This window comes from Salvelinus fontinalis, chromosome 11 (genome assembly GCF_029448725.1).
Source record: "Salvelinus fontinalis isolate EN_2023a chromosome 11, ASM2944872v1, whole genome shotgun sequence".
In the NCBI taxonomy this organism is placed as follows: domain Eukaryota; kingdom Metazoa; phylum Chordata; class Actinopteri; order Salmoniformes; family Salmonidae; genus Salvelinus; species Salvelinus fontinalis.
Genome location: NC_074675.1, coordinates 46167586 through 46191799, shown reverse-complemented (window position 1 = coordinate 46191799; position 24214 = coordinate 46167586). Strand labels below are relative to the sequence as shown.

At 46.7% G+C, this 24214-nt stretch overlaps 1 protein-coding gene across 13 annotated transcripts in view; it reads left to right on the top strand.

The window, feature by feature from the left end:
• Nucleotides 1-24214, top strand: part of LOC129865839 (neurexin-2-like) — a 1012026-nt gene that overhangs the window by 483348 nt on the left and 504464 nt on the right. For all 13 annotated transcript variants that reach the window (XM_055938878.1, XM_055938873.1, XM_055938874.1 and 10 more), the window contains 3 exons: nucleotides 15239-15358; nucleotides 15800-16181; nucleotides 17544-17734. In XM_055938878.1, the coding sequence (XP_055794853.1) occupies nucleotides 15239-15358; nucleotides 15800-16181; nucleotides 17544-17734 (693 nt within the window). The remainder of the gene's footprint in view (nucleotides 1-15238; nucleotides 15359-15799; nucleotides 16182-17543; nucleotides 17735-24214) is intronic.

Below are 24214 nucleotides of genomic sequence, written 5' to 3'. Positions count from 1 at the left end.
TAGATGAGAGGGAAGAGGGTGAGATGGAGATAAAGAGAGCGAGAGAGAGAGGTTTTTTCTGTGAGGATGGGGATCTGAGAGGATGGAGCAAGGGGGAGAATGGGGTGGAGCGAGAGGTGGTGGAGAGAGAGGGGGGGTAGAGAGAGAGAGGGGGGTAGAGAGAAAGCAAAACAGGAGAAGAGGGGGAGAGAGGGGGAATGGACAGAGAGAAATTGAGAGCGTGAGAAAACAGAGTGAGAGTCGGAGAGGATCTTGTCTGGCTGTCTTCTTGTGTTTTAATCACCACTCTCTGTTGTTCATCACATCTTTCATCTCGGTTGTTGCGCTAGCTGTTAGCAGACTGGCGGCATTACAACTGGCTGGCACGCACACCCTTCATTAGATCTGAGATGGGCCCCGCTCTCCTTGGATATCAGAGTAAATATGATATCATAGGCTAAGGAGACAAATACGATCAATGTCAAAGACAGCCTGATCCCCATATCTGGGAAAAAGCAGAGCCAAGTGATCATCTCATGCTATAGAAACCACTTCTCAACCATTGCAGCAGTATATCACAACAAAGCCTTCTATTGCTGTAATACTGAAACACGGAGAGAGACATGCCCAGATGGGTTGCAAGTCTGTCCATTGCACATCACAGAATCTCAATCACCATCCATCCTCTTAACAAATGTTATTCACCAGATGATGAAACAAATCAATAGCATTTTTATTGTCCCCTACAAAACAATATGGACCCTGTTAAATGGCTGGCACCGTATTCACGGGAATAGGGCTTATTTACAAGTACAGAAAGCTATCCCCCACAGCTTTGCCCAAAAATGGTTTCCAATTTAAATGTTGCTGGCGTTCATTTTTAACCAAGCCACTCCACAATCTGAAAGTCAATGAGGTAGGTTAATAACATAGTTCATGGTCATGAAGCATTTAAATAAGCTGTTAGTTGCATAGCCCTGCTACCTCCATGAATTCAATTTAAGGCCTGTACTAAAAGAAATGGCTACAGTATGCATGCCGTCATTTGAGCTATTGGGTATGGAAATAGGTTAGATGAATACTGAAATTCTAGCGGTTTCAATGGAAAACATTTGTATCTCAGAGAAAGAATTTACATACTGTAGTAGAACAATAATAATAACAAATCCAAATCTGAATATCCTGTACCGCATTCAAATCTAAAAGATCTAAATCTTTTGATGAACGACACCAATGGACATTTAGATAATGGTGTGCAGATTTACTTCCATTAGCTAGGACGTTCTTTATATGTAGGTTGAGTCAGTCATCTCTCTCTCTCTCTCTCTCTCTCTCTCTCTCTCTCTCTCTCTCTCTCTCTCTCTCTCTCTCTCTCTCTCTATCTCTCCCTCTCTCTCTGTCTCTCTCTCTCTCTATCTCACTCTCACTCTCTCTCGCTCTCTCTTTCCCTCTCTCACCCTCCCCCTCTCTCACTCTTTCTCACTATCTCTCCCTCCCTCTCTCTCTCTCTATCTCTCTCTCTCTCTCTCTCTCTCCCTCTCTCTCTCTCTCCCATGTCTCTCCTTGTCCCTTTCCACCACCACCTTTCGGTCTTCTGTGTGTGACACAATGTCTCTCACTCTCTCTCTCTCTCTCTCTCTCTCACTAGAAGACACCGTACACTTCCTTATTTAGTACAGTATTTTCTCCAGAAACTAGCTTCTCATAGATACATTGTAATGCATTGCTGTGAGATGTTAGCTGTTAGCATTGAGGCTTGTGTAATGGTCCTGGTTTAACAGACAACAGTGTAGTGTAACAGGACTAGCAGGGCTCCAGTGTGCCAGCCTGTCCGCCTGCTGTCTGAACAGGGGATGAGTAATCAACTGTGAAGGTTGTTGTGGAACAAACAGCCATTAACCTATGACATCAATGGCCATGATTACCTCGCCGGGACTGGACACATGGAGGGAGGGTGTGTGTGTGTGTGTGTGTGTGTGTGTGTGTGTGTGTGTGTGTGTGTGTGTGTGTGTGTGTGTGTGTGTGTGTGTGTGTGTGTGTGTGTGTGTGTGTGTGTGTGTGTGTGTGTGTGTGTGTGTGTGTGTGTGTGTGTGTGTGTGTGTGTGTGTGTGTGTAGGAGGGGGAACTGTGTGTGTGTGCGTCTGTATACATGCACGTGTCTGGACTCACACACTCACACAGGACTGGACTGAAGGAGTGACATGCATGTGTCTGCATGCTTGACAGTCATGTTAGTTCCTGCCTGTCCATCTATATTTACCTCTTGACAGTCATGTTAGTTCCTGTCTGCACATCTATATTTACCTCTTGACAGTCATGTTAGTTCCTGCCTGTCCATCTATATTTACCTCTTGACAGTCATGTTAGTTCCTGTCTGCCCATCTATATTTACCTCTTGACAGTCATGCTAGTTCCTGTCTGCCCATCTATATTTACCTCTTGACAGTCATGTTAGTTCCTGCCTGTCCATCTATATTTACCTCTTGACAGTCATGTTAGTTCCTGCCTGTCCATCTATATTTACCTATTGACAGTCATGTTAGTTCCTGCCTGTCCATCTATATTTACCTCTTGACAGTCATGTTAGTTCCTGTCTGTCCATCTATATTGACCTCTATGTATGTTGGCATCATTAACCACACACTCCATGACATTCTACTATAGCCCATGACTGATGCCCACATGGTGGTTGTTAGTAGTACCATAATCTGTTCTGTCCTACCCTGCCTGCTTATCCTCCCAGTTGGTGTGGCCTGCCCTGCTTATCCTCCCAGTTGGTGTGGCCTGCCCTGCTTATGACCCCAGTTGGTGTGGCCTGCCCTGCTTATGCCCCCAGTTGGTGTGGCCTGCCCTGCTTATCCTCCCAGTTGGTGTGGCCTGCCCTGCTTATGCCCCCAGTTGGTGTGGTTGCCCGTTGTGTCAGCTGGTTTGATGCCATCCTGAATTGACCTATCTGCTCCATAGCAGGCTGGCACAGTAACCCTCAGGGGGGCAAAGGCATAGAATCATAGGAACATGAGACATCAGTGACGTGAGGGCAGGTGGCACGGCAGAGTGTAGCAGTGTCTAAAGCCATTGCATTCCAAGCAATGTATAGACTAATCAAACATACTGATCATATATGGACAATATCAGGGGCAGAGTAGAACACAAGTTTCAAATGTGTTCAAGCCAAAAGACTGTGGAGAAGTCATGAGCAAAAACAGTTATTCGAGAGTCTTGCATGAGGTTAGAGAGGGAGGGAGGGATGAGTAGTTGGCACTGCTCAGGATGACTATGTGAGAGAGTGATGAGAAAGACAGAAGCGGATGGAGGGATGGTCCTCCTCCTTCACAAACAACATGGGAAGGATGCCAGAGAGAACAGATGGCAGAGAAGAGCGGGGGCACAGGGATGGCACAGAGACTGGTGGCTTTACGCTACACACACACACACACACACACACACACACACACACACACACACACACACACACACACACACACACACACACACACACACACTTGCATAAACACTCATGTAACCAATTGTACACCCCCCCCCCCCCCGCCCCACACACACACACACACATGCATGAGCCTGTGAGCTACCCCGTGGAGTGTTTTCCCATGCCACATCCTGGGTGTGGAGCAGTCTGTAGGAAAAGCCGTATTGCTGAATCGACATCTCTGACTGAGTCTTCCTCTCTGTGCCAGGGATTTGGTGTCACATCGGTATAAAGGGATCGGGAGACAGGCGCAGGAATACGTAATAGTTTTTTACTTATTTACCCAAATTACAGCGTGCCGTGTAAAGACACAGGGATCGAAGAGCAAACAAACACGTATACAAAACACAGGGTTGAAACCCAAACAAAAGTACCTTGAATAATTCCACCGGGGCGAGACCCGTAACATACACGCACACACAATGACTCTACACGGGACAAGACCCGTAACATACACACACACACAATGACTCTACACGGGACAAGACCCGTAACATACATGCACACAATGACTCTACACGGGACAAGACCCGTAATCATGTGCCCAATACATGCAGCACGAAAGCCAGAACAACACAGCACAGGAACTCACACGACCAACGGACATTGGAACAATAAACGACAGCCCAATGGTGAAACAAAGGGCACATTTAAACCATTAGAATCAGGGAAATGGGGACCAGGTGTGCGTCATGACACAGTTCCGGAGGGATCCGTGACACCTGGTAACCACCTCCTGCATTCATACCTTTCTCTCTCTTCCTCTTTCTCTCTCTTCCTCTTTCTCTCTCTTCCTCTTTCACTGTCTTCCTCTTTCTCTCTCTTCCTCTTTCTCTCTCTTCCTCTTTCTCTCTCTTCCTCTTTCTCTCTCTTCCTCTTTCACTGTCTTCCTCTTTCTCTCTCTTCCTCTTTCTCTCTCTTCCTCTTTCACTGTCTTCCTCTTTCACTGTCTTCCTCTTTCTCTCTCTTCCTCTTTCTCTCTCTTCCTCTTTCTCTCTCTTCCTCTTTCTCTCTCTTCCTCTTTCTCTCTCTTCCTCTTTCTCTCTCTTCCTCTTTCACTGTCTTCCTCTTTCTCTCTCTTCCTCTTTCTCTCTCTTCCTCTTTCACTGTCTTCCTCTTTCTCTCTCTTCCTCTTTCTCTCTCTTCCTCTTTCTCTCTCTTCCTCTTTCTCTCTCTTTCTCTTTCTCTCTCTTCCTCTTTCTCTCTCTTCCTCTTTCACTGTCTTCCTCTTTCACTGTCTTCCTCTTTCACTGTCTTCCTCTTTCTCTATATTCCTTTTTCTCACACTTTACCATTCTCTTCTCCCGTCATCTCTCTCACTCCCTGTCTACCCAATAGAATAGAATTACAATTATCATTCTATTTATACGGAACCAAAATATAAACACAACATGTAAAGTTTTGTTAGCATGTTTCATGAACTGAAATAAAAGATCCCAGAAATGTTTCATTCGCACACAATTTTTATTTCTCTCAAATTCTGTGCAAAAAGGTGTTTAAATCCTTGTTAGATAGCATTTCTCCTTTGCCAATATAATTAATCCGCCTGACAGGTGTGGCATTTCAAGAAGATGATTAAACAGCACGATCAATACACAGGTGCACCTTGTGCTGGGAACAATAAAAGGCCACTCTAAAATGTGCAGTTTTGTCACGCAGCACAATGCTACAGTTGTCTCAAGTTTTGAGGGAGCGTGCAATTGGAATGCTATCTGCAGGATTGTCCACAGGAGCTGTTGCCAGAGGATTTAATGTTAATTTCTCTACCATGCTCAACCTTCAACATCGTTTTAGAGAATTTGGCAGTACGTCCAACTGGCCTCACAACCACAGCCCACGTGTTAGTGTCTCTGTACACAGCATGAGACCATGCAATGTCAGAGAAGGCCTTTTTAGGGCACAGCCTGTGTCAAACTGTCAGAAAGCAGACTGGCACTCAGTCTCCCACATAAAAAAGGGTGTATACTATGGTATGAATACTGTAGTATTCACTGTAGTTTTATTTTACTGTAGTGTACTGTACTATTTCCAATGTACTATAGTATAAAATATGTAGTTAAAAAAGTGTACTACAGTATATGCTATAGTAAATTACTGTATTGTTTTTTTAAGTGTTTTCTTTTATTATTCAGCGCTTTTCTATAACCTGTAGGGAACAAAATATATGGTGTATACTTGTCATCTAGGTTTCTCACTTATGGGTGGCACAAATTGGGATATGAGGGAAGAGAATGGGCAGGTAATATGCAAATGAGATACTATACTATTTACTATAGTTTTAAAAAGTTGTGTTTTTGCGGACTGTAGTGTTTTTGCAGACATTTCTGTACAATTTACGACGGTGTTTTCTTGTGTATATTACTGTAGTATTTAGTATAGTATTCTACAGTATACTACAACATTCTATAGCAAGTACTACACATGATCAAGGGATACTACAGTGTGGAGTATAGTGTATTACAGTTTACTACAGAATTATATAGTAAGTACAGTAGTATTCTATAGTAAACTGTAGTATTTGTTTGTGTGGGTACCTACACAACACATGTACACCCAGCAGGCATACACCCAGTCGCAGACTAAGGTACAGTGAGTGCATGTACACACCTACAGTACAGTACACAGACCTATAACTGAAGTCACTGAAGGCACTTTAGCATAATGCTGTTGACAGGCTGCTTCCTGTTAGCCTCTTCAACCCAGTCTACTGTGTGGCGCTTGGTCCCTGGGGTGGCTTTTCAGTGGTGGCAAAGTGGCCTCCGTATCTACACTGTTTGTGGACTATGTGGTCAAGCTCTGACTGTGTGTGTGTGTGTTAAAGTGAGATAGATGGAGAGAGAAGTGATAAAAGGTGCATGTGTGTTCATTTTTTGAAGGTGTTTTCTCATCCAATATTTGCAGTACAGTGTTATTATTTTCAGATGGAGATATTGCAGGGAACCAGTATCTTACTGTAAGATCCATGAAAAATAACTCTGCATCTACACACACACACACACACACACACACACACACACACACACACACACACACACACACACACACACACACACACACACACACACACACACACACACACACACACACACACACACACACACACACACACACACCCTCCTCTCCACTTTGATCACGCCACCTGTCTATCTCGGGAGTAAAGCAGACACCTATAGATGGAGAGTTGCATTAGCTAGTCTCTCTCCTCCCCTCCTCTATCATTTGATACCTCACCGTGCCTTGGCTATAAGGATCACCCCCAGTCAGCAGATATTAACACTGCGCTGAAAACACAGGATCAAAATCCATAGCTGTCATCCAGGATCTACACTCATCTGCCCCTCTCTCTCTCTCTCTCTCTCGCTCGCTTCCTCTCTCTCTCTTTCTGTTTCTGTCTTTCTCTCTTTCTGTCTCTCTCTTTATCTCTTTCTTTCTTTTTCTCTCTCTCTATCTGTCTTTGTTTTTCTCTCTCTCTCTCTCTCACACACACACACACACACACACACACACACACACACACACACACACACACACACACACACACACACACACACACACACACACACACACACACACACACACACACTGACTGTGCAACGGGTCCTGAGCATCGGCATCCTCCCTCCATCCTCAAAGGGGGGCTGCTGAGCTGAGAACGGAGAGAATGAGGGAATAAAGAGGGAGAGGGAAAAGAGGAGGGAGAATTTGTCTGAAGCCCATTTTAATTAGTGGATGCAGGCCCAATGCTGTTTTTCTCCCTGCGAGGCCACGCGGGTCTGTACTGCTGAATCGCCACCTCAACATCCGGCTAGGTCCTCATTATTGTTCCCTCTTGTATGGATTTTGAGTCAGGCAACCTCTATGGGCTACTGTAGGCTATACTCTACTAACTATAAAGATGAAAGTTTGAAAGGATGAAATAGGCAATTAGAAAGACGTATAACCTCTAGTTGCTTTGTTAAGCAGTGGAAACAGACTGGGATCACCAAAATGTCTCCTTATATGTTTATGTAATCGTTTAAAAAAATGTATGAATCCATCACATTTCAAAAGTTATAATTGATTGTCTAGCATAAAATCTATTATTGCCTGTGCGGTATAAAAACCATACATGAAAACAAAATAGCTTCAGAACTGCCTCAAACCATGGAGTCTCTGCCATGCAAAGCAGTAGACAGCGTCTCAATGGTTAAACATAATATCAAAGACGTGACCCTCCAACCTCTTGACTCAGTGACACAGACTTACATCCCCTGCAGTGCCCTCTGAACTTCGGCTCCATAATGTACACATGCTTCAGCGACCCCATGGAACACATTTGACTCTCACCCCAAGGAGTCATGACGCGCTTTTGGCGTCTAGTAATAGTGACACTATCGCGCCGCAGCCCCTGAGGGCGTGGCCCTGTCTTCTTGCAGCGCTGATAGGTCCTGAACTCTCTTTCTCTTGGAGGCTGGTTGTTGCTCCCCGAGGCGGCCCACAATGCTTTGCTGCGGCCCAATTAGACTCCCAGCCATGTCAGGATTCCTCTCGGTTAGCGATGCCATGGTGCCTCCTGTGCGTGATTAGCAGTGGCCGTGCCACGCGACAGCCTAGTTTATCATCTCATCTCTTGTGCGACGACACTGAGACTTAGAGGAGACGCTGGTTCTGTGTAGATCTGTGTAGAGACTCTCAGTTCCACTGTCTCAAAGGTGTTGTGGCTGACAAATGGTTCTATGTGTTGGGTCTGAAACTGTGGCTCTGGGTCCAGTTGAGTTGGTCAAAGTACACCCATCTCTCCGTGCCCTAGTGGTCGAGCCAAAATGAAGAGCTTTCCTTCTCCTCGCCAGTCTCTTAACCCTGAGGTAACTTGTGGGAGTGATGCACTGCACTGCAATACGTAGCCGCTGATGAAATGGGTGCATTCATCGATTAGTGTGCATTAATCAACGGTATTTACATAGAAAGACTGTGATAATTGATTAATCGACTATTGTTAATTGGGAAAAAGCTTGTGAATGTAACACATCTCATCCATCCTGCCGACGGGTCCTCCACACAGTAAATTACATCCACATTAAACCAGATGGCTAAAACAGGAGCTTCAAATACCGACCAAAACACCAAACTTTATACCGTCCACCTTGAGGACAGACAATTTGGGGAAGGGAGTGATGTAGTGTGAGATAGATAGAGAATTAATGTGAGGAAAAGTGAGAGAACAGAGAATGAATGAGAGAACAAGTGAGAGAATGACCTCCTCTGTTTATACGATCAGAGGTCGTTCTCTCATTGATCTCGGTGACAAAGGGAGAGCGACAAAAAGAGAAAGTGGATTCGCTATTAAAATTAATTCCATTTTAATACCACTGCTCTTATTAACGATTTGCCTTGTTTCTACGGAGATGAGTGAGGCTGGCTGACACGGCAGCAATGAGGTTTACAGCCTCATTTAGCACTAAGCCCTCTTCCCCTAGCCTGTTTGCTGTCTTCATTACCTGGGCATTAAAAGATGGTCAAACGTCAGCATTAAGCAGCCTGCCAGTTAGGCGTATAGGTAGTAGAGCAATAGCAATATGTGGATTGAATTGCCCATTAGTTATTAGCTAGCTAGCTACTTTAGCCCAATCAGCCTGTCAGTTGGGTAAGCAGCATGTGGTAGAGCCATAGCATTATGGGGATTGAAGTACCCATTAGCTGCTAGATAGCTGCAGTAGCGCTGCATGCTTTTACAGTGCATTAGTTCCAAGCTAATGGGGCATTGGATAACCCATTAGCCTCTAGCTAGCTACAGTAGGCTTACTGTGTATTAGCTTCAAGCTAATGTAATGGATGTGAAATGGCTAGCTAGTTAGCGGGTACGCGCTAGTAGCATTTCAATCAGTTACGTCACTTGCTCTGAGACATTAAGTAGGGTTGCCCCTTGCTCTGCAAGGGCCGTGGCCTTTGTGGAGCGATGGGTAACGATGCTTCGTGGGCGACCGTTGTTGATGTGTGCAGAGGGTCCCTGGTTCGCGCCCGTGTCGGGGCGAGTGGACGGTTTAAAGTTATACTGTTACATTGATGCTGTTGACCCGGATCACTGGTTGCTGCGGAAAAGGAGGAGGTTGAAAGGGGGGTGAGTGTAACGGATGTGAAATGGCTAGCTAGTTAGCGGGTACGCGCTAGTAGCATTTCAATCAGTTACGTCACTTGCTCTGAGACATTAAGTAGGGTTGCCCCTTGCTCTGCAAGGGCCGCTGTGATAAGGTGCGTCTCGGTGAGAGGTGTAGGAGTCAGGCGCAGGAGAGCAGGGATACTGAGAAGCGTGTTCAATATATATATAGTCCACCAATACAAAAATGGCACAGATCCCTCTATATAAGGTCTCACAGTTCATAGAGCAGATCAGTGAAAACAAAAACGGAACAAACTCAGTTCCGAAAAATAAACTACACGTGCGTAAATACGAGAACAAGAAATATCAACGATCAATGAGCGCAAAACACCCACAAGCTTAATCCCGCACGAAATAAGGCAGGAAACAAGTACCCTATATACACACAGAAATAAACGCAATTGAAACCAGGTGTGAAAATGAACACAGACAAAAAAAACAGAAAAGGAAAAAGGGATTGGTGGCGGCTAGTAAACCGGCGACGCCGAGCGCCGAGCGCCGCCCAAATCGGGAGAGGGGCTATCTTCGGTAGAAGTCGTGACAGCCGCGGCTTTTGTGGAGCGATGGGTAACGCTGCTTCGTGGGTGACTGTTGTTGATGTGTGCAGAGGGTCCCTGGTTCGCGCCCGTGTCGGGGCGAGGGGACGACGTAAAGTTATACTGTTACACTAATATGACCCATTGCATTGTTATCTGCCCCCAAACCTATTTCTGGTGTTCTCCCAGGGTAGCAGGCACGATGAGACCTTTATTGTTATGGCCTGCTGTTTTGGCCTGATGTGTCCTCTGTGCTCCTTAGCGTTAGCCCCATGCGCTCTTCTGGCCTCTTATGCTCCTTAGTGTTAGCCCCTTCTGGCCTCTTGTGGCTGGGGCAGATAAATAGCACATGGACTATATCCCAGAGGAACAATTTTCCATGAATTATGCCTGTTCTGCAGGCTTCGACAGTGTTCCAGTGGTACATCAAAATCTATTGTCCCTTCGTTCTCACTCTCTCTCTCCCGTTCTCTCGTTCATAAGCTCTCTCTCAAGCAGTTTATCTTAAACTCGTTCTCCTGTTCTCTCTGCAGTAGGGGACTTTCCCTCATATTTACTTTTCAAATAGTGTGATTAAACGTCTCTCTATCCAATTTCGTGGCTTCAGACAAAAAGCCAGGGAGAAAGGTAACAACAGTTAATGGGAAAACGGTTATCCTGTTTGTGTGTGTGTGTGTGTGCGTGCGTGTATGCGCGGGTCGTGTGTGTTTGCGCATATGGGCTATCAATTGATAAAACCCTTTTTTTCCTCAAAACTAAATCATTTCACACACAACTGGGGGGGACAATCTCATTCCACCAAGCCACACTCCATTATCCACCAGGCACCTGCAGCCACCACGCATCGCCAGTCGCAAAAATAAACAGACAGATTTGTAATATTGGATTTTCTTCTTGCATAAACAAAACATCAGGCCTTAACAGTGTTGGATGGCCACTGCTTGTTTTGTTGTTTTCCAACCATACCAAATGTGCCCTTTAACCAGTTGTTTCACAGTGGTAGTCAGGACATCGTACAGTAGCCTGCAGTAGGTCTTCAATGGAAGTGACTGGCTTCCTCGGGGCACTGTACTATTTCAGGGCTGGTTCCACCAGGCAGTGGAGTGGAAGAATCCCTCATTATGACTTTGTTTACAGACCCATTATTTTCCCTACTAATCACTGTTCTCTTTGCCTCGGTGATTGCCATCATGAAATACTGCGAGTTGCCTGTCGTCAGGGTTAACCTTTTGTTTCAGCCTCTTAGGCTTTGCTACTGTAATGCGTAGTCTAATTATTTAATTTCCTCTTCCTGTTGGTTAGTTTTTAATGTATTGCCCTTTTAGTAAAAGGAATTATCCTGCTTTGAATGTGTAAACATAGAGCCCTTCGCTACAACTGTTAGCGCTAGCACAATTAGCCGTCGTCATGACATCGCTCATCCAAAGCATAATAAGCATAATACACCTCAAGGACAGACTGATTCAGTTCTGCTGACTTCATCAATAACCATCACTATTTTACTCTGTCACTCACTCACTCATTCCCTGCTACACTTGATATAATTGGTCCGTGTCATTGGAAAAACTATAAATAGTGCTGGGCCCAATTGGTGAGCGAGAGAGAGGAAAGAAGCCACGACAGTAAATACGTCTTTAATAATCATTTCTCCCACCGCCATATGTTGGTGCATCAAACTGACATCTCCTGTGCCAGTGGACGGTGGCAAGAGGAGAGGAGAGGAGGGAGGGAGGGAGTAAGAGGAGAGGAGGGAGGGAGTGAGAGGAGAGGAGGGGTGAGAGGAGAGGAGGGATGGAGTAAGAGGAGAGGAGAGGGTGGGTGAGAGGAGAGGAGGGGTGAGAGGAGAGGAGGGATGGAGTAAGAGGAGAGGAGAGGAGAGGGGGAGTAAGATGAGAGGGTGAGCAAGAGAATCGGAGAGGGGGAGTGAGAGGAGAAGAGAGGGGGAGTGAGAGGAGAGGAGGGAGGGAGTAAGAGAATAGGAGAGGGGGAGTAAGAGAATAGGAGAGGGGGAGTGAGAGTAGAAGAGAGGGGGAGTGAGAGGAGAAGAGGAGTGAGATGAGAAGGGGAGTATGAGGAGAGGAGGAGTGGAGAGGAGAGGAGGGGGAGTGAGAGGAGAGGAGAAGAGAAGAGAGGAGAGGAGAGGGGTAGTGAGAGGAGAAGAGAGGGGTAGTGAGAAGAGAGGGGTAGTGAGAGGAGAGGAGAAGAGAAAAGAAAAGAAGAGAGGAGAGGGGTAGTGAGAAGAGAGGAGAGGGGTAGTGAGAAGAGAGGAGAAGAGAAAAGAAGAGAGGAGAGGGGTAGTGAGAAGAGAGGGGTAGTGAGAGGAGAGGAGAGGGGTAGTGAGAGGAGAGGGGAAGTGAGATGACGGGAGAGGTGGAGTGAGTAGTATTATACTAGAGGGGTAGTGAGATTAGAGGAGAGGGGGAGTGAGAAGAGAGGAGAGGGGTAGTGAGAAGAGAGGGGTAGTGAGAGGAGAGGAGAGGGGTAGTGAGAAGAGAGGAGAAGTGGAGTGAGAAGAGAGGAGAGGGGTAGTGAGAAGAGAGGGATAGTGAGAAGAGAGGAGAGGGGTAGTGAGAGGAGAGGAGAAGAGAAAAGAAGAGAGGAGAGGAGAGGGGGAGTGAGAAGAGAGGGGTAGTGAGAGGAGAAGAGAGGGGTAGCGAGAGGAGAGGAGAAGAGAAAAGAAGAGAGGAGAGGAGAGGGGGAGTGAGAAGAGAGGGGTAGTGAGAGGAGAGGGGTAGTGAGAGAAGAGGAGAGGGGGAGTGAGAAGAGAGGAGAGGGGTAGTGAGAAGAGAGGGGTAGTGAGAGGAGAGGAGAGGGGTAGTGAGAAGAGAGGGGTAGTGAGAGGAGAGGAGAAGAGAAAAGAAGAGAGGAGAGGAGAGGGGTAGTGAGAAGAGAGGGGTAGTGAGAGGAGAGGGGTAGTGAGAAGAGAGGGGTAGTGAGAGGAGAGGAGAAGAGAAAAGAAGAGAGGAGAGGGGTAGTGAGAAGAGAGGAGAGGGGTAGTGAGAAGAGAGGGGTAGTGAGAGGAGAGGGGTAGTGAGAAGAGAGGGGTAGTGAGAGGAGAGGAAAAGAGAAAAGAAGAGAGGAGAGGAGAGGGGTAGTGAGAAGAGAGGAGAGGGGTAGTGAGAAGAGAGGGGTAGTAAGAGGAGAGGAGAGGGGTAGTGAGAAGAGAGGGGTAGTGAGAGGAGAGGAGAAGAGAAAAGAAGAGAGGAGAGGAGAGGGGTAGTGAGAAGAGAGGAGAGGGGTAGTGAGAAGAGAGGAGAGGGGTAGTGAGAAGAGAGGGGTAGTGAGAGGAGAGGGGTAGTGAGAAGAGAGGGGTAGTGAGAGGAGAGGAGAAGAGAAAAGAAGAGAGGAGAGGGGTAGTGAGAAGAGAGGGGTAGTGAGAGGAGAGGAGAGGGGTAGTGAGAAGAGAGGGGTTGTGAGAGGAGAGGAGAAGAGAAAAGAAGAGAGGAGAGGAGAGGGGTAGTGAGAAGAGAGGGGTAGTGAGAGGAGAGGAGAGGAGAGGGGTAGTGAGAAGAGAAGAGAGGAGAGGGGTAGTGAGAGGAGAGGAGAAGAGAAAAGAAGAGAGGAGAGGAGAGGGGTAGTGAGAAGAGAGGGGTAGTGAGTAGTATTATACTAGAGGGGTAGTGAGAGGAGGGGAGAGGTGGAGTGAGTAGTATTATACTAGAGGGGTAGTGAGATGAGGGGAGATGGGGAGTGAGTAGTGTTATACTAGAGGGGTAGTGAGAAGAGAGGGGTAGTGAGAGGAGAGGGGAGGAGTAGTGAGAAGAGAGGGGAAGTGAGATGAGGGGAGAGGTGGAGTGAGTAGTATTATACTAGAGGGGTAGTGAGATGAGGGGAGATGGGGATTCAATGCAGCTGAGCCACCTCATCCTCAGTCTGATCTACACTTACTCTACTCAATCTGGCAAAGACTCATATGGCAATTACACAGCTCCACTAGTCCTACAGGCGATAGCTATAAATAGTTCTACCTCTCATCTCTGCTGTCCATGACCATATCCTCACTTTACCAAGAAAGGCTGGTTCAATAAGAAGCACTGCAACACCTAGCTTCCCTCCAGCTTTGTCTTTGATGGCATCCTGCTGTTACTGTATGATTCTGGGTTGTCTGTTTAGGTGGGTGGTCTGTTTATGAGTCTTTCTTCCTGGGTTAGAGGTTTTTATGTGACAGATGTAAAGGATGTGAAATGGCTAGCTAGTTAGCGGGTACGCGCTAATAGCATTTCAATCGGTTACGTCACTTGCTCTGAGACCTGAAGTAGGGTTTCCCCTTGCTCTGCAAGAGCCATGGCTTTTGTGGAGCGATGGGTAACGACGCTTCATGGGTGACTGTTGTTGATGTGTGCAGAGGGTCCCTGGTTCGCGCCCGGGTCGGGGCGAGGGGACGGTTTAAAGTTATACTGTTAAATTGATGCTGTTGACCCGGATCACTGGTTGCTGCGGAAAAGGAGGAGGTTGAAAGGGGGGTGAGTGTAACGGATGTGAAATGGCTAGCTAGTTAGCGGGTACGCGCTAGTAGCATTTCAATCGGTTACGCCACTTGCTCTGAGACCTGAAGTAGGGTTTCCCCTTGCTCTGCAAGGGCCGTGGCCTTTGTGGAGCGATGGGTAACGATGCTTTGTGGGCGACCGTTGTTGATGTGTGCAGAGGGTCCCTGGTTCGCGCCTGTGTCGGGGCGAGGGGACGGTTTAAAGTTATACTGTTACACAGACATGGCAAACATGACAGACATGGAAGACATGACAGACATGGAAGACATGGAAGACATGACAGACATGACATGACAGTAACAGTATGCCTTCTAGTACAATACTACTTTATGTTTATGTGTGTGTGTGTGTGTGTGTGTGTGTGTGTGTGTGTGTGTGTGTGTGTGTGTGTGTGTGTGTGTGTGTGTGTGTGTGTGTGTGTGTGTGTGTGACTGTACTGTAACACATGTCTTATTTGTGTGAAAACTGTGTGTGTTTGTGTGGGATAAACGTGCAGGTTTTCTCCGTAAGCCGTGTACAGTATCTCCTCTGAGGACTTGAGTCGCTGAGAGTGGCTGCTACAGTGTGCCACACCCTTTCTGATGGGTAGGTGACTCGAGCTCTCTCCCTCCAGGTAAAGGACCCGAGACGGTCTTCGCCGGACAGAAGCTCAACGACAACGAGTGGCACACGGTGAAAGTGGTGCGCAGAGGAAAGAACCTCCAGCTCTCTGTGGACAATGTGACGGTAGAAGGTCAGTGTCCACTCTCCACTGTCTGCCACTACCCCCTGTTGGGTAGAATGGACGGATGGAGGGGGTGAGAGGTGAGAGGAATGCAAGAGAGAGGTTATATGATGAGGCATGGGGCTAAAAATGACCCTGTGAAGTCATTCCTTAAGTTGCCAGTGTCAGTTTGAATCAGTTTGTGGTGGTCACAAACCGCCCAGAGAAGTCCTCTGGGGATGACCATGTTTAGGATGGGGGTATTTGTAATAAGCCGCTTGGCAAAGCTCATTACTGTTCATTACTAGGAAGCCATAACATCATCAAGGCATGTGACCCACATATTCCATCCGTATACATATCATTACCTGGGCCTAAAGCTTGTCCTGATCAGGCCACATGGTTAGGAAAATGAGGAGGAAGTCAGGCCTATAATCCCAACATATTCCCATGTCCTCCTTCCACCTTCAGGCCAAATGACAGGCGCCCACACCCGTCTGGAGTTCCACAACATTGAGACGGGCATCATGACCGAGCGCCGCTTCATCTCCGTGGTGCCCTCCAACTTCATCGGTCACCTCCAGGGCCTGACGGTCAACGGTGTGCCTTACCTGGACCAGTGCAAGAATGGCGACATCTCCTACTGTGAACTCAACGCCCGCTTCGGCATGCGCCACATCATCGCCGATCCGGTGACGTTTCGAACGAAAGCGAGCTACCTGGCGTTGGCTACTTTGCAGGCCTACGCCTCTATGCACCTCTTCTTCCAGTTTAAGACCACCACGTCGGACGGCCTGTTGCTCTTCAACTCGGGGGACGGCAGCGACTTCATCGTCGTGGAGCTGGTCAAAGGGTGAGTCTGGACGTTTGATTGGTCCTTACTGATAAGGACATGACATGAGGTTACCCTGAAAAATGAAATGTGGTGAAGTTTAGATTATTCTTCCCACATGGCCTACCATTCCAAGTGTGGCACATCTTAATCACACAATAAAGCATAAAACAATTATTTGCATGAAAATATTGTAAGATGTAGATGAGGTGAAAATGATAAAGTCCTACATCCGTTCCACAGATAGAGAAGGGAGTTTGGGTAATACGGTACTGTGAATCAGAGCTGGTTGGAGTCATTTCCCTCTATTTCTCCGGGAGCGTTAATAATCACTTTGGTTTATAGCTCCATGAATGGCCAGAACAGGCTATAATTATGGGGAGGAAATAGAAGTTGTAGAAAATATTCCACTTTCTTCATTGTAAAGACCAGACGTCCATCCAGCTGTACACACAATCCGTATGCCCCATAGATGTAAACAGACTAAACGAAAGCTATTTAATTGGCCTTAAAATTGTAATGTACATGTTAAAACTCTGAATGAAGGCTTTGAAGAAAAGGAACCCTGAAATAGCACTGCTCTGATTGGTGTGTTAGATTCCCTGCTGTCGCCAGCCTATTCATCCATTCTTACGGCATGTATGAAAAATCCTTGTTATGTTGCATGTATCTCCCTTCTCCTCTTCCTCCCCGCCTGGTATTGTTACGACACAAAGGAGACCAAACGTCTCTTTCAGCAGACACAAAGACAAGGCAAAGCAGGAATAAACACATTCGATAAACATTGCTCAGGCAAACCAGTCATCACCAGACGACACAAAAGCAAATCATTTTGCGCATGAACAAGCTATGCCACCGTGTCCGCCTCGGGGCAAAACAGGAGGGAAAAGTTTCTTTCAGAGTGTCTCAGAGGAAAAATGAGTTATTTACATTTCACAGTATATCATTTCTGAGAAGCTGTATATTACTGAGTGTGAGGTAGGGCCATCTACTGCTGGAGGCTGAGTGAAAGGATACTGTTACGGGTTGGACTGACTCACCCTGTCACCTTGAACTCCGGGCTCCTCCATTGAACATCCTTAACTATACTGAAAGGACTGCATGGCATCGCCATGGAGTTGTTCCAAACACAACTTTTTTCTAAAGAGCCAGGAACATTTTTCAAAAGAGCCAAACACCAATTCTTCAGCATGCTTGGCGAGACCTGTCTCTCTCTGGTTTACACTTATTTCAAAGAACTTTGTTCTGTGGGTGACATTTTGATTTTGCTTTGGTCACACTGACTGAATGTGATGGATGAGGTGTTACACACACGTACACACACACACGTACACACACACCTACAGTCATTTACTGAAAGTCTCTTACGACCTGTGTTTATAGCTACGTCCATTACGTCTTTGACCTTGGTAACGGTCCGTCGCTGATGAAGGGCAACTCGGACAAGCCGCTCAACGACAACCAGTGGCACAACGTGGTGGTCTCCCGGGACGCCAACAACGTGCACACGCTCAAGATCGACTCACGCACCGTCACCCAGCACTCCAATGGAGCCCGCAACCTGGATCTCAAAGGTAAGGGGCACTATTCTATATCCCCGTTTCCATAGGCAACTGCTGTAGTTGAAGGGTCCTCCGTGGCTCTACTGCTAATCAAGTTTGTCAATATTGGGCACACATCCCAATATATTTGGTTTTTCTCTCTTTGGTTCTCTCTAGCTTTCAATGAGTTACTCAGAGATTCCACTGTGTTTTAAGTAACGTTCCCGTAGCATGCACAGTCAGAAATATTCAACCAGAGAATGCTCACTGAGCCAACCAGCGGTGACTTATGAAAGATAGCCCAATCTTGGCATGACTCTCTGGGGATCTATCTTCACACACACTCAGCCGGTCCTTTCACATGACTTGTGGCTGTCTCTCAGTAAGACAGTCTTTCATGTACTGTCACGCAACAATGAAAAGAAAAGTCTCTGTGTCTGTAATGTGCGTACCATGAGACTTGGACTCAGAAGGTGCTGAAAAGTTGCTGACTGTCTACCTGTGCTGTGCGTGTGTGTGTGCACCTTTCTGCCCCCTTCCAGGATGCTAAGAATGTGCACATGCCCATACGTGTGCACAGTTATTTATTCATTTTTATTCTGTTTGTTCAGCTTTCAAATGCATGACCGCTCAGGATGCTTGTTGTTCAGGTTAGACAGAGTAGAGAAACCCGATCCCAGTGCCAATCACAAATCCGCCCGCCAAACAACAGTGGACAGGAGGCAGAATTAAACCTAACAAAAGGCTGGCAGCCAGCCCGCCGCGCCAGCCAACCCTCTTCACCTTGAAATATGATCCTCTCCTTCAGCCGCTGTCGGCATCGCCGGACGCTCGGCACAATTTCCCCAGCCAATCAGTACCTCCTAATATCAACTAAAACCCCTGCGTCTCCGAAGAGATTGAAGGGGAAAAATAACAACAATATCGACAAAAACAAACCCCACATATTCCTCTTCCTCCCAGTAGACGTGTGTCTAGTTGTAATTCTGCTGGCGGTTGCACAGTGGGAAAACAAAGTACCCCAGGTACACTTGACTTTTATCAGAGATGTGATCACAACGATCAACAATGGCTTTTAGGAGAGAAGCCTCTTTCTTCCACCGGGGGGCGGGGGGGGGTGGCTTAGGAAGTAGAGGGGCCCTTAGGATGTAGAGGGGCTCTTAGGAAGTAGAGGGGCCCTTAGGATGTAGAGGGGCCAATAGGAAGTAGAGGGGCCCTTAGGAAGTAGAGGGGCCAATAGGAAGTAGAGGGGCCCTTAGGAAGTAGAGGGGCCCTTAGGAAGTAGAGGGGCCCTTAGGAAGTAGAGGGGCCCTTAGGAAGTAGAGGGGCCAATAGGAAGTAGAGTGGCCAATAGGAAGTAGAGGGGCCCTTAGGAAGTAGAGGGGCCCTTAGGAAGTAGAGGGGCCCTTAGGAAGTAGAGGGGCCCTTAGGAAGTAGAGGGGCCAATAGGAAGTAGAGGGGCCCTTAGGAAGTAGAGGGGCCCTTAGGATGTAGAGGGGCCAATAGGATGTAGAGGGGCCAATAGGATGTAGAGGGGCCCTTAGGAAGTAGAGGGGCCCTTAGGAAGTAGAGGGGCCCTTAGGAAGTAGAGGGGCCCTTAGGATGTAGAGGGGCCCTTAGGAAGTAGAGGGGCCAATAGGAAGTAGAGGGGCCCTTAGGAAGTAGAGGGGCCCTCCCAGTCGGTGCTGGCGGATCTGAGAGGTCAAAAGATAAAAAGCCAACCAGAGCTTTTATAAGGCTTTTTGATGGGGTACGTCCTCTCTCTGCCAGTACCTTTATCTGCAGGGCCTGCTGGTGCCATAAAATTGGCTGTGTTAATCATGAGTGGGTTTCAGCTGACTGGCGCAGTACCAGGGACCTTATATTAAGAGGGATGGTGGGGACAGTGATAACACGTACCTCTGGATGTAGTTGATAAGAGGGAAGAATCAGGAGGCCCTTGGAAAGTGGACGGCAATACGTAGGTTTAAACCGCAGGATATGAACTTGGGTCTCCCACGGGAGCAACCAACGTCATAGACCATTAGACCAAGAGGACAGTACGTTTTTGGGCTGAGGGTAGACACTGTTTTTGAAGTTCTCAGGCGGTGCTGCCTCATCACGTGCCCATGACTGACTCATGTCCTCTATATGGAGAGCCTGTATAGTTTCTATAGTATGCTATCAGACTCGTAGATTAAACACTCTCTTTCCCACTATCATATCCATGCTTTCTTTGGAGCATATCTGCCCCAATGATCTTCTAGTGGAATCATAGACTGCATCTCTATCTTATTTCCATGGAGTTTGTCAAAAAAAGCTGTTCTTGATTGATGACCAGTATCTATGATAGAGTGACAGCTGTTCATGTCAGGCAAGAGGCAGACTTGGGAGCCAGGGAGAGCATGGAAACAAGATGAGGGTCAGAAGATGAGAAATTACTCACAGCCTCAAACTGGGAAAGAGTATCTCATAGTCTAAAATAGATGAATAGTGTAAAATAGTCCCGTCTCAATCAACTGAACTGACCTGACAACACAGTAAAGGTGTAAGCAATCTGCTTTTCACCTCTGCAGTCCTTTCATATCAGTACAGATGAAGTCGAGGAGGGGAAGAAGACTATTGAACGGCTGCCACAAATGAAGCGTGTGTCGTCAACAATCCTCTTGGCCTCCAGCTACAGGCCCCGCGTCGCTAACACTTCTATTTGCATATTTCAAAATGTGTGAAACGATTTGTCTCTGTAAAAGAAACAGAAGGCCCAGGCAATTTGTGAAGAAGAAGGGGGTGGCCATTTTCTGCTTTTTATTGCCAACCGACTTGGTGAGTGTTCTTCCGAGGCGTTACTATAAACACTAAATCCACACGTCTGTAGAAAGCATGGCTTTTCACCATCATCACTATCACTACCACCATCACTACCATCACTATCATTATAACTATCATCCAGATCACTACCACCATCATCACTATCACTACCACCATCATCACTATCACTACCACCATCATCACACCACTGCCACTGCCACTATCACTATCATCACTATCACTATCATCACTATCACCACTGTCACCACTATCACTATCATCACTATCACCACTGTCACTATCACCACTATCGCCATTATCACTATCATCACTATCACCACTGCCATCACTATCACTATCATCACTATCACTAGCATCACTATCATCACTATCACTAGCATCACTATCATCACTATCATCACTATCATCACTATCATCACTATCACTATCGACACTATTACTATCACCACTATCATCACTATCATCACTATCATCACTATCACTATCATCACTCTCATCACTATCAGTTTCACTAAGGGATGGTTCTACATTTACATAATGGGTCCCTGGAGGAACAGGGGGGAGGGTCATGCTTTTTCAACTTCAGTCAAGGGGAGGGCCATGCTTTTTCAACTTCAGTCAAGGGGAGGGCCATGCTTTTTCAACTTCAGTCAATGGGAGGGCCATGCTTTTTCAACCTCAGTCAAGGGGAGGGCCATGCTTTTTCAACTTCAGTCAATGGGAGGGCCATGCTTTTTCAACTTCAGTCAATGGGAGGGCCATGCTTTTTCAACCTCAGTCAAGGGGAGGGCCATGCTTTTTCAACTTCAGTCAATGGGAGGGCCATGCTTTTTCAACTTCAGTCAATGGGAGGGCCATGCTTTTTCAACCTCAGTCAAGGGGAGGGCCATGCTTTTTCAACTTCAGTCAATGGGAGGGCCATGCTTTTTCAACCTCAGTCAAGGGGAGGGCCATGCTTTTTCAACTTCAGTCAAGGGGAGGGCCATGTCTTTTCAACTTCAGTCAAGGGGAGGGTCATGCTTTTTCAACTTCAGTCAAGGGGAGGGTCATGCTTTTTCAACTTCAGTCAAGGGGAGGGTCATGCTTTTTCAACTTCAGTCAAGGGGAGGGCCATGCTTTTTCAACTTCAGTCAAGGGGAGGGTCATGCTTTTTCAACTTCAGTCAATGGGAGGGCCATGCTTTTTCAACTTCAGTCAAGGGGAGGGCCATGCTTTTTCAACTTCAGTCAAGGGGAGGGCCATGCTTTTTCAACCTCAGTCAAGGGGAGGGCCATGCTTTTTCAACTTCAGTCAAGGGGAGGGCCATGCTTTTTCAACTTCAGTCAAGGGGAGGGCCATGCTTTTTCAACCTCAGTCAAGAGGAGGGCCATGCTTTTTCAACATCAGTCAAGGGGAGGGTTTAGTCTTTGTAAAATCTCCTCCAGGGGAGGGTCATGTAATTTGTAATTGATGAAATTTCAATATTTCTCAGTATTTTAGAATTTGTCGCTTATTAGGCTATGCCTGATGCCATCCCTCATTTCTAATTCTCTGCTGGCTGCGCAATATCAAGTGAGCCAATAGACTATTTAGTGTGGTCTAAATCACATGATCCATAGCAAATAGGCTACAAAGTGCATGCTCAGAGAAGCACAGAGCAAAGTTATATTTCTAAGATAGTTGCTGGGATGGTGTAAATAAAACTAGGCTGTATTACACACTGTGATGGATATTACAACCCTGAGCCCCGGCCTGCTCTGCTCTTGCTGATGAAAAACGTTTTTTTGTGTGCTGCCTAACAATGGCTGTGCTGTGTAGGCTTACAGTGGTAGTTCAGGAGGAGTCAAAGGCTTCTTCCAAATGTTTTTATTTATTAAGCCTAGTCCAAAAAAATCCTATCTTGTGCACAGACTAGCCTATAGTCTATGTTCTGTTCAGTTTGAGAAGGAATACTGGATGTCAACTTTGATAGCTTGCTACTACTATAATAGATTTGATTAAAAATAAAAAGTTTCTTACCCATGATGTAGGCCTATTTATCAGGGTTATCGACCTCACAGTAAGCCAGATTCGAGTAACTTACATTGTGGTGCTGAAACTTGAAGCAGCACCCAAGGCACAATCAATCGGAAATGGACAGCTCATGGTGCTAAAAGTAGGCACATTCGAGTAGGCATAATTCATTTCAACAGTCTTAATTTTAATTAGACTATACTAACAACGAGAGCGCCTTGGGTTGGAGCCTATTTCTTCCTATTTAAGAAATGAGGTAGGCCTACCTGTTTGACAGACAAAATTAGGCTGCTATATCCATAGATTTGTCGGTCATTTCCTCAACCCACCATGCATTCTTTAAATAGCTTACCCCAATGTCAGTGAAGGGCTGTTAAGTTAAAACCAATACTCAAATTGAGGGGGTCTGAGAGGTTATGCCTTAGGCCTACCTTTAATTAAAGACAATTGCAAAAAGCACAAGTCTACCTCTTGTTAGGCTAAGATTTTGAAGAAAATGAAAGAGGTCTGATTATATAAAGTGCTCTATAACAGCACTTTGGTCGTCGATCCTTTATGCTAGACACAAGCTGTAAAATATCCAGGAAAGATGTGACTCCGATACGTATCATTGCTTTGTTTCTTTGACATTCAGAGGCTGCGCTACAACCTTCTATAGCCGAGTAGACAAAAAAAATGGCTTTGCTTAGGAAGTAATCTAATTATGTCACTATCTATTGATTAAACTATTCACTTTCTGTACAATAGAAGATGTTTAAACCCAGACAGCTTTTAGGGAACGACGTGAAGTTCTCTCATTTGGTGAAGCCACGGAAGAAGAGTAGCCAGCAGTTAAAGCGTACATTTTTCTGCGTCGGTCGGCCTACTCTGTCTGGGGTAGAAAGGTAGGCCTACTCTGTCTGGGGTGGAAAGGTAGGCCTACACTGTCCGGGATGGAAAGGTAGGCCCACTCTGTCTGGGGTGGAAAGGTAGGCCTACTCTGTCTGGGGTGGAAAGGTAGGCCTACTCTGTCTGGGATGGAAAGGTAGTCCTACTCTGTCTGAGGTGGAAAGGTCGGCTTACTCTGTCTTGGGTGGAAAGGTAGGTCTACTCTGTCTGGGGTAGAAAGGTCAGCTTACTCTGTCTTGGGTGGAAAGGTAGGCTTACTCTGTGTGTGGTGGAAAGGTAGGCCTACTCTGTATGGGGTGGAAAGGTAGGCCTAGTCTGTCTGGGGTAGAAAGGTAGGAAAGGTAGGTCTACTCTGTCTGGGGTGGAAAGGTAGGCCTACTCTGTCTGCGGTGGAAAGGTAGGCCTACTCTGTCTGGGGTGGAGAGGTAGACCTACTCTGTCTTGGGTGGAAAAGTAGGCCTACTCTGTCTGGGGTAGAAAGGTAGGCCTACTCTGTCTGGGGTGGAAAGGTCGGCCTACTCTGTCTGGGGTAGAAAGGTCGGCCTACTCTGTCTGGGGTGGAAAGGTAGGCCTACTCTGTCTGGGGTAGAAAGGTTGGCTTACTCTGTCTTGGGTGGAAAGGTAGGTCTACTCTGTCTGGGGTAGAAAGGTAGGCCTACTCTGTCTGGAGTGGAAAGGTAGGCTTACTCTGTCTTGGGTGGAAAGGTAGGTCTACTCTGTGTGCGGTGGAAAGGTTGGCCTACTCTGTCTGGGGTAGAAAGGTCAGCTTACTCTGTCTTGGGTGGAAAGGTAGACTATCTCTCTCTGGGGTAGAAAGGTAGGCTT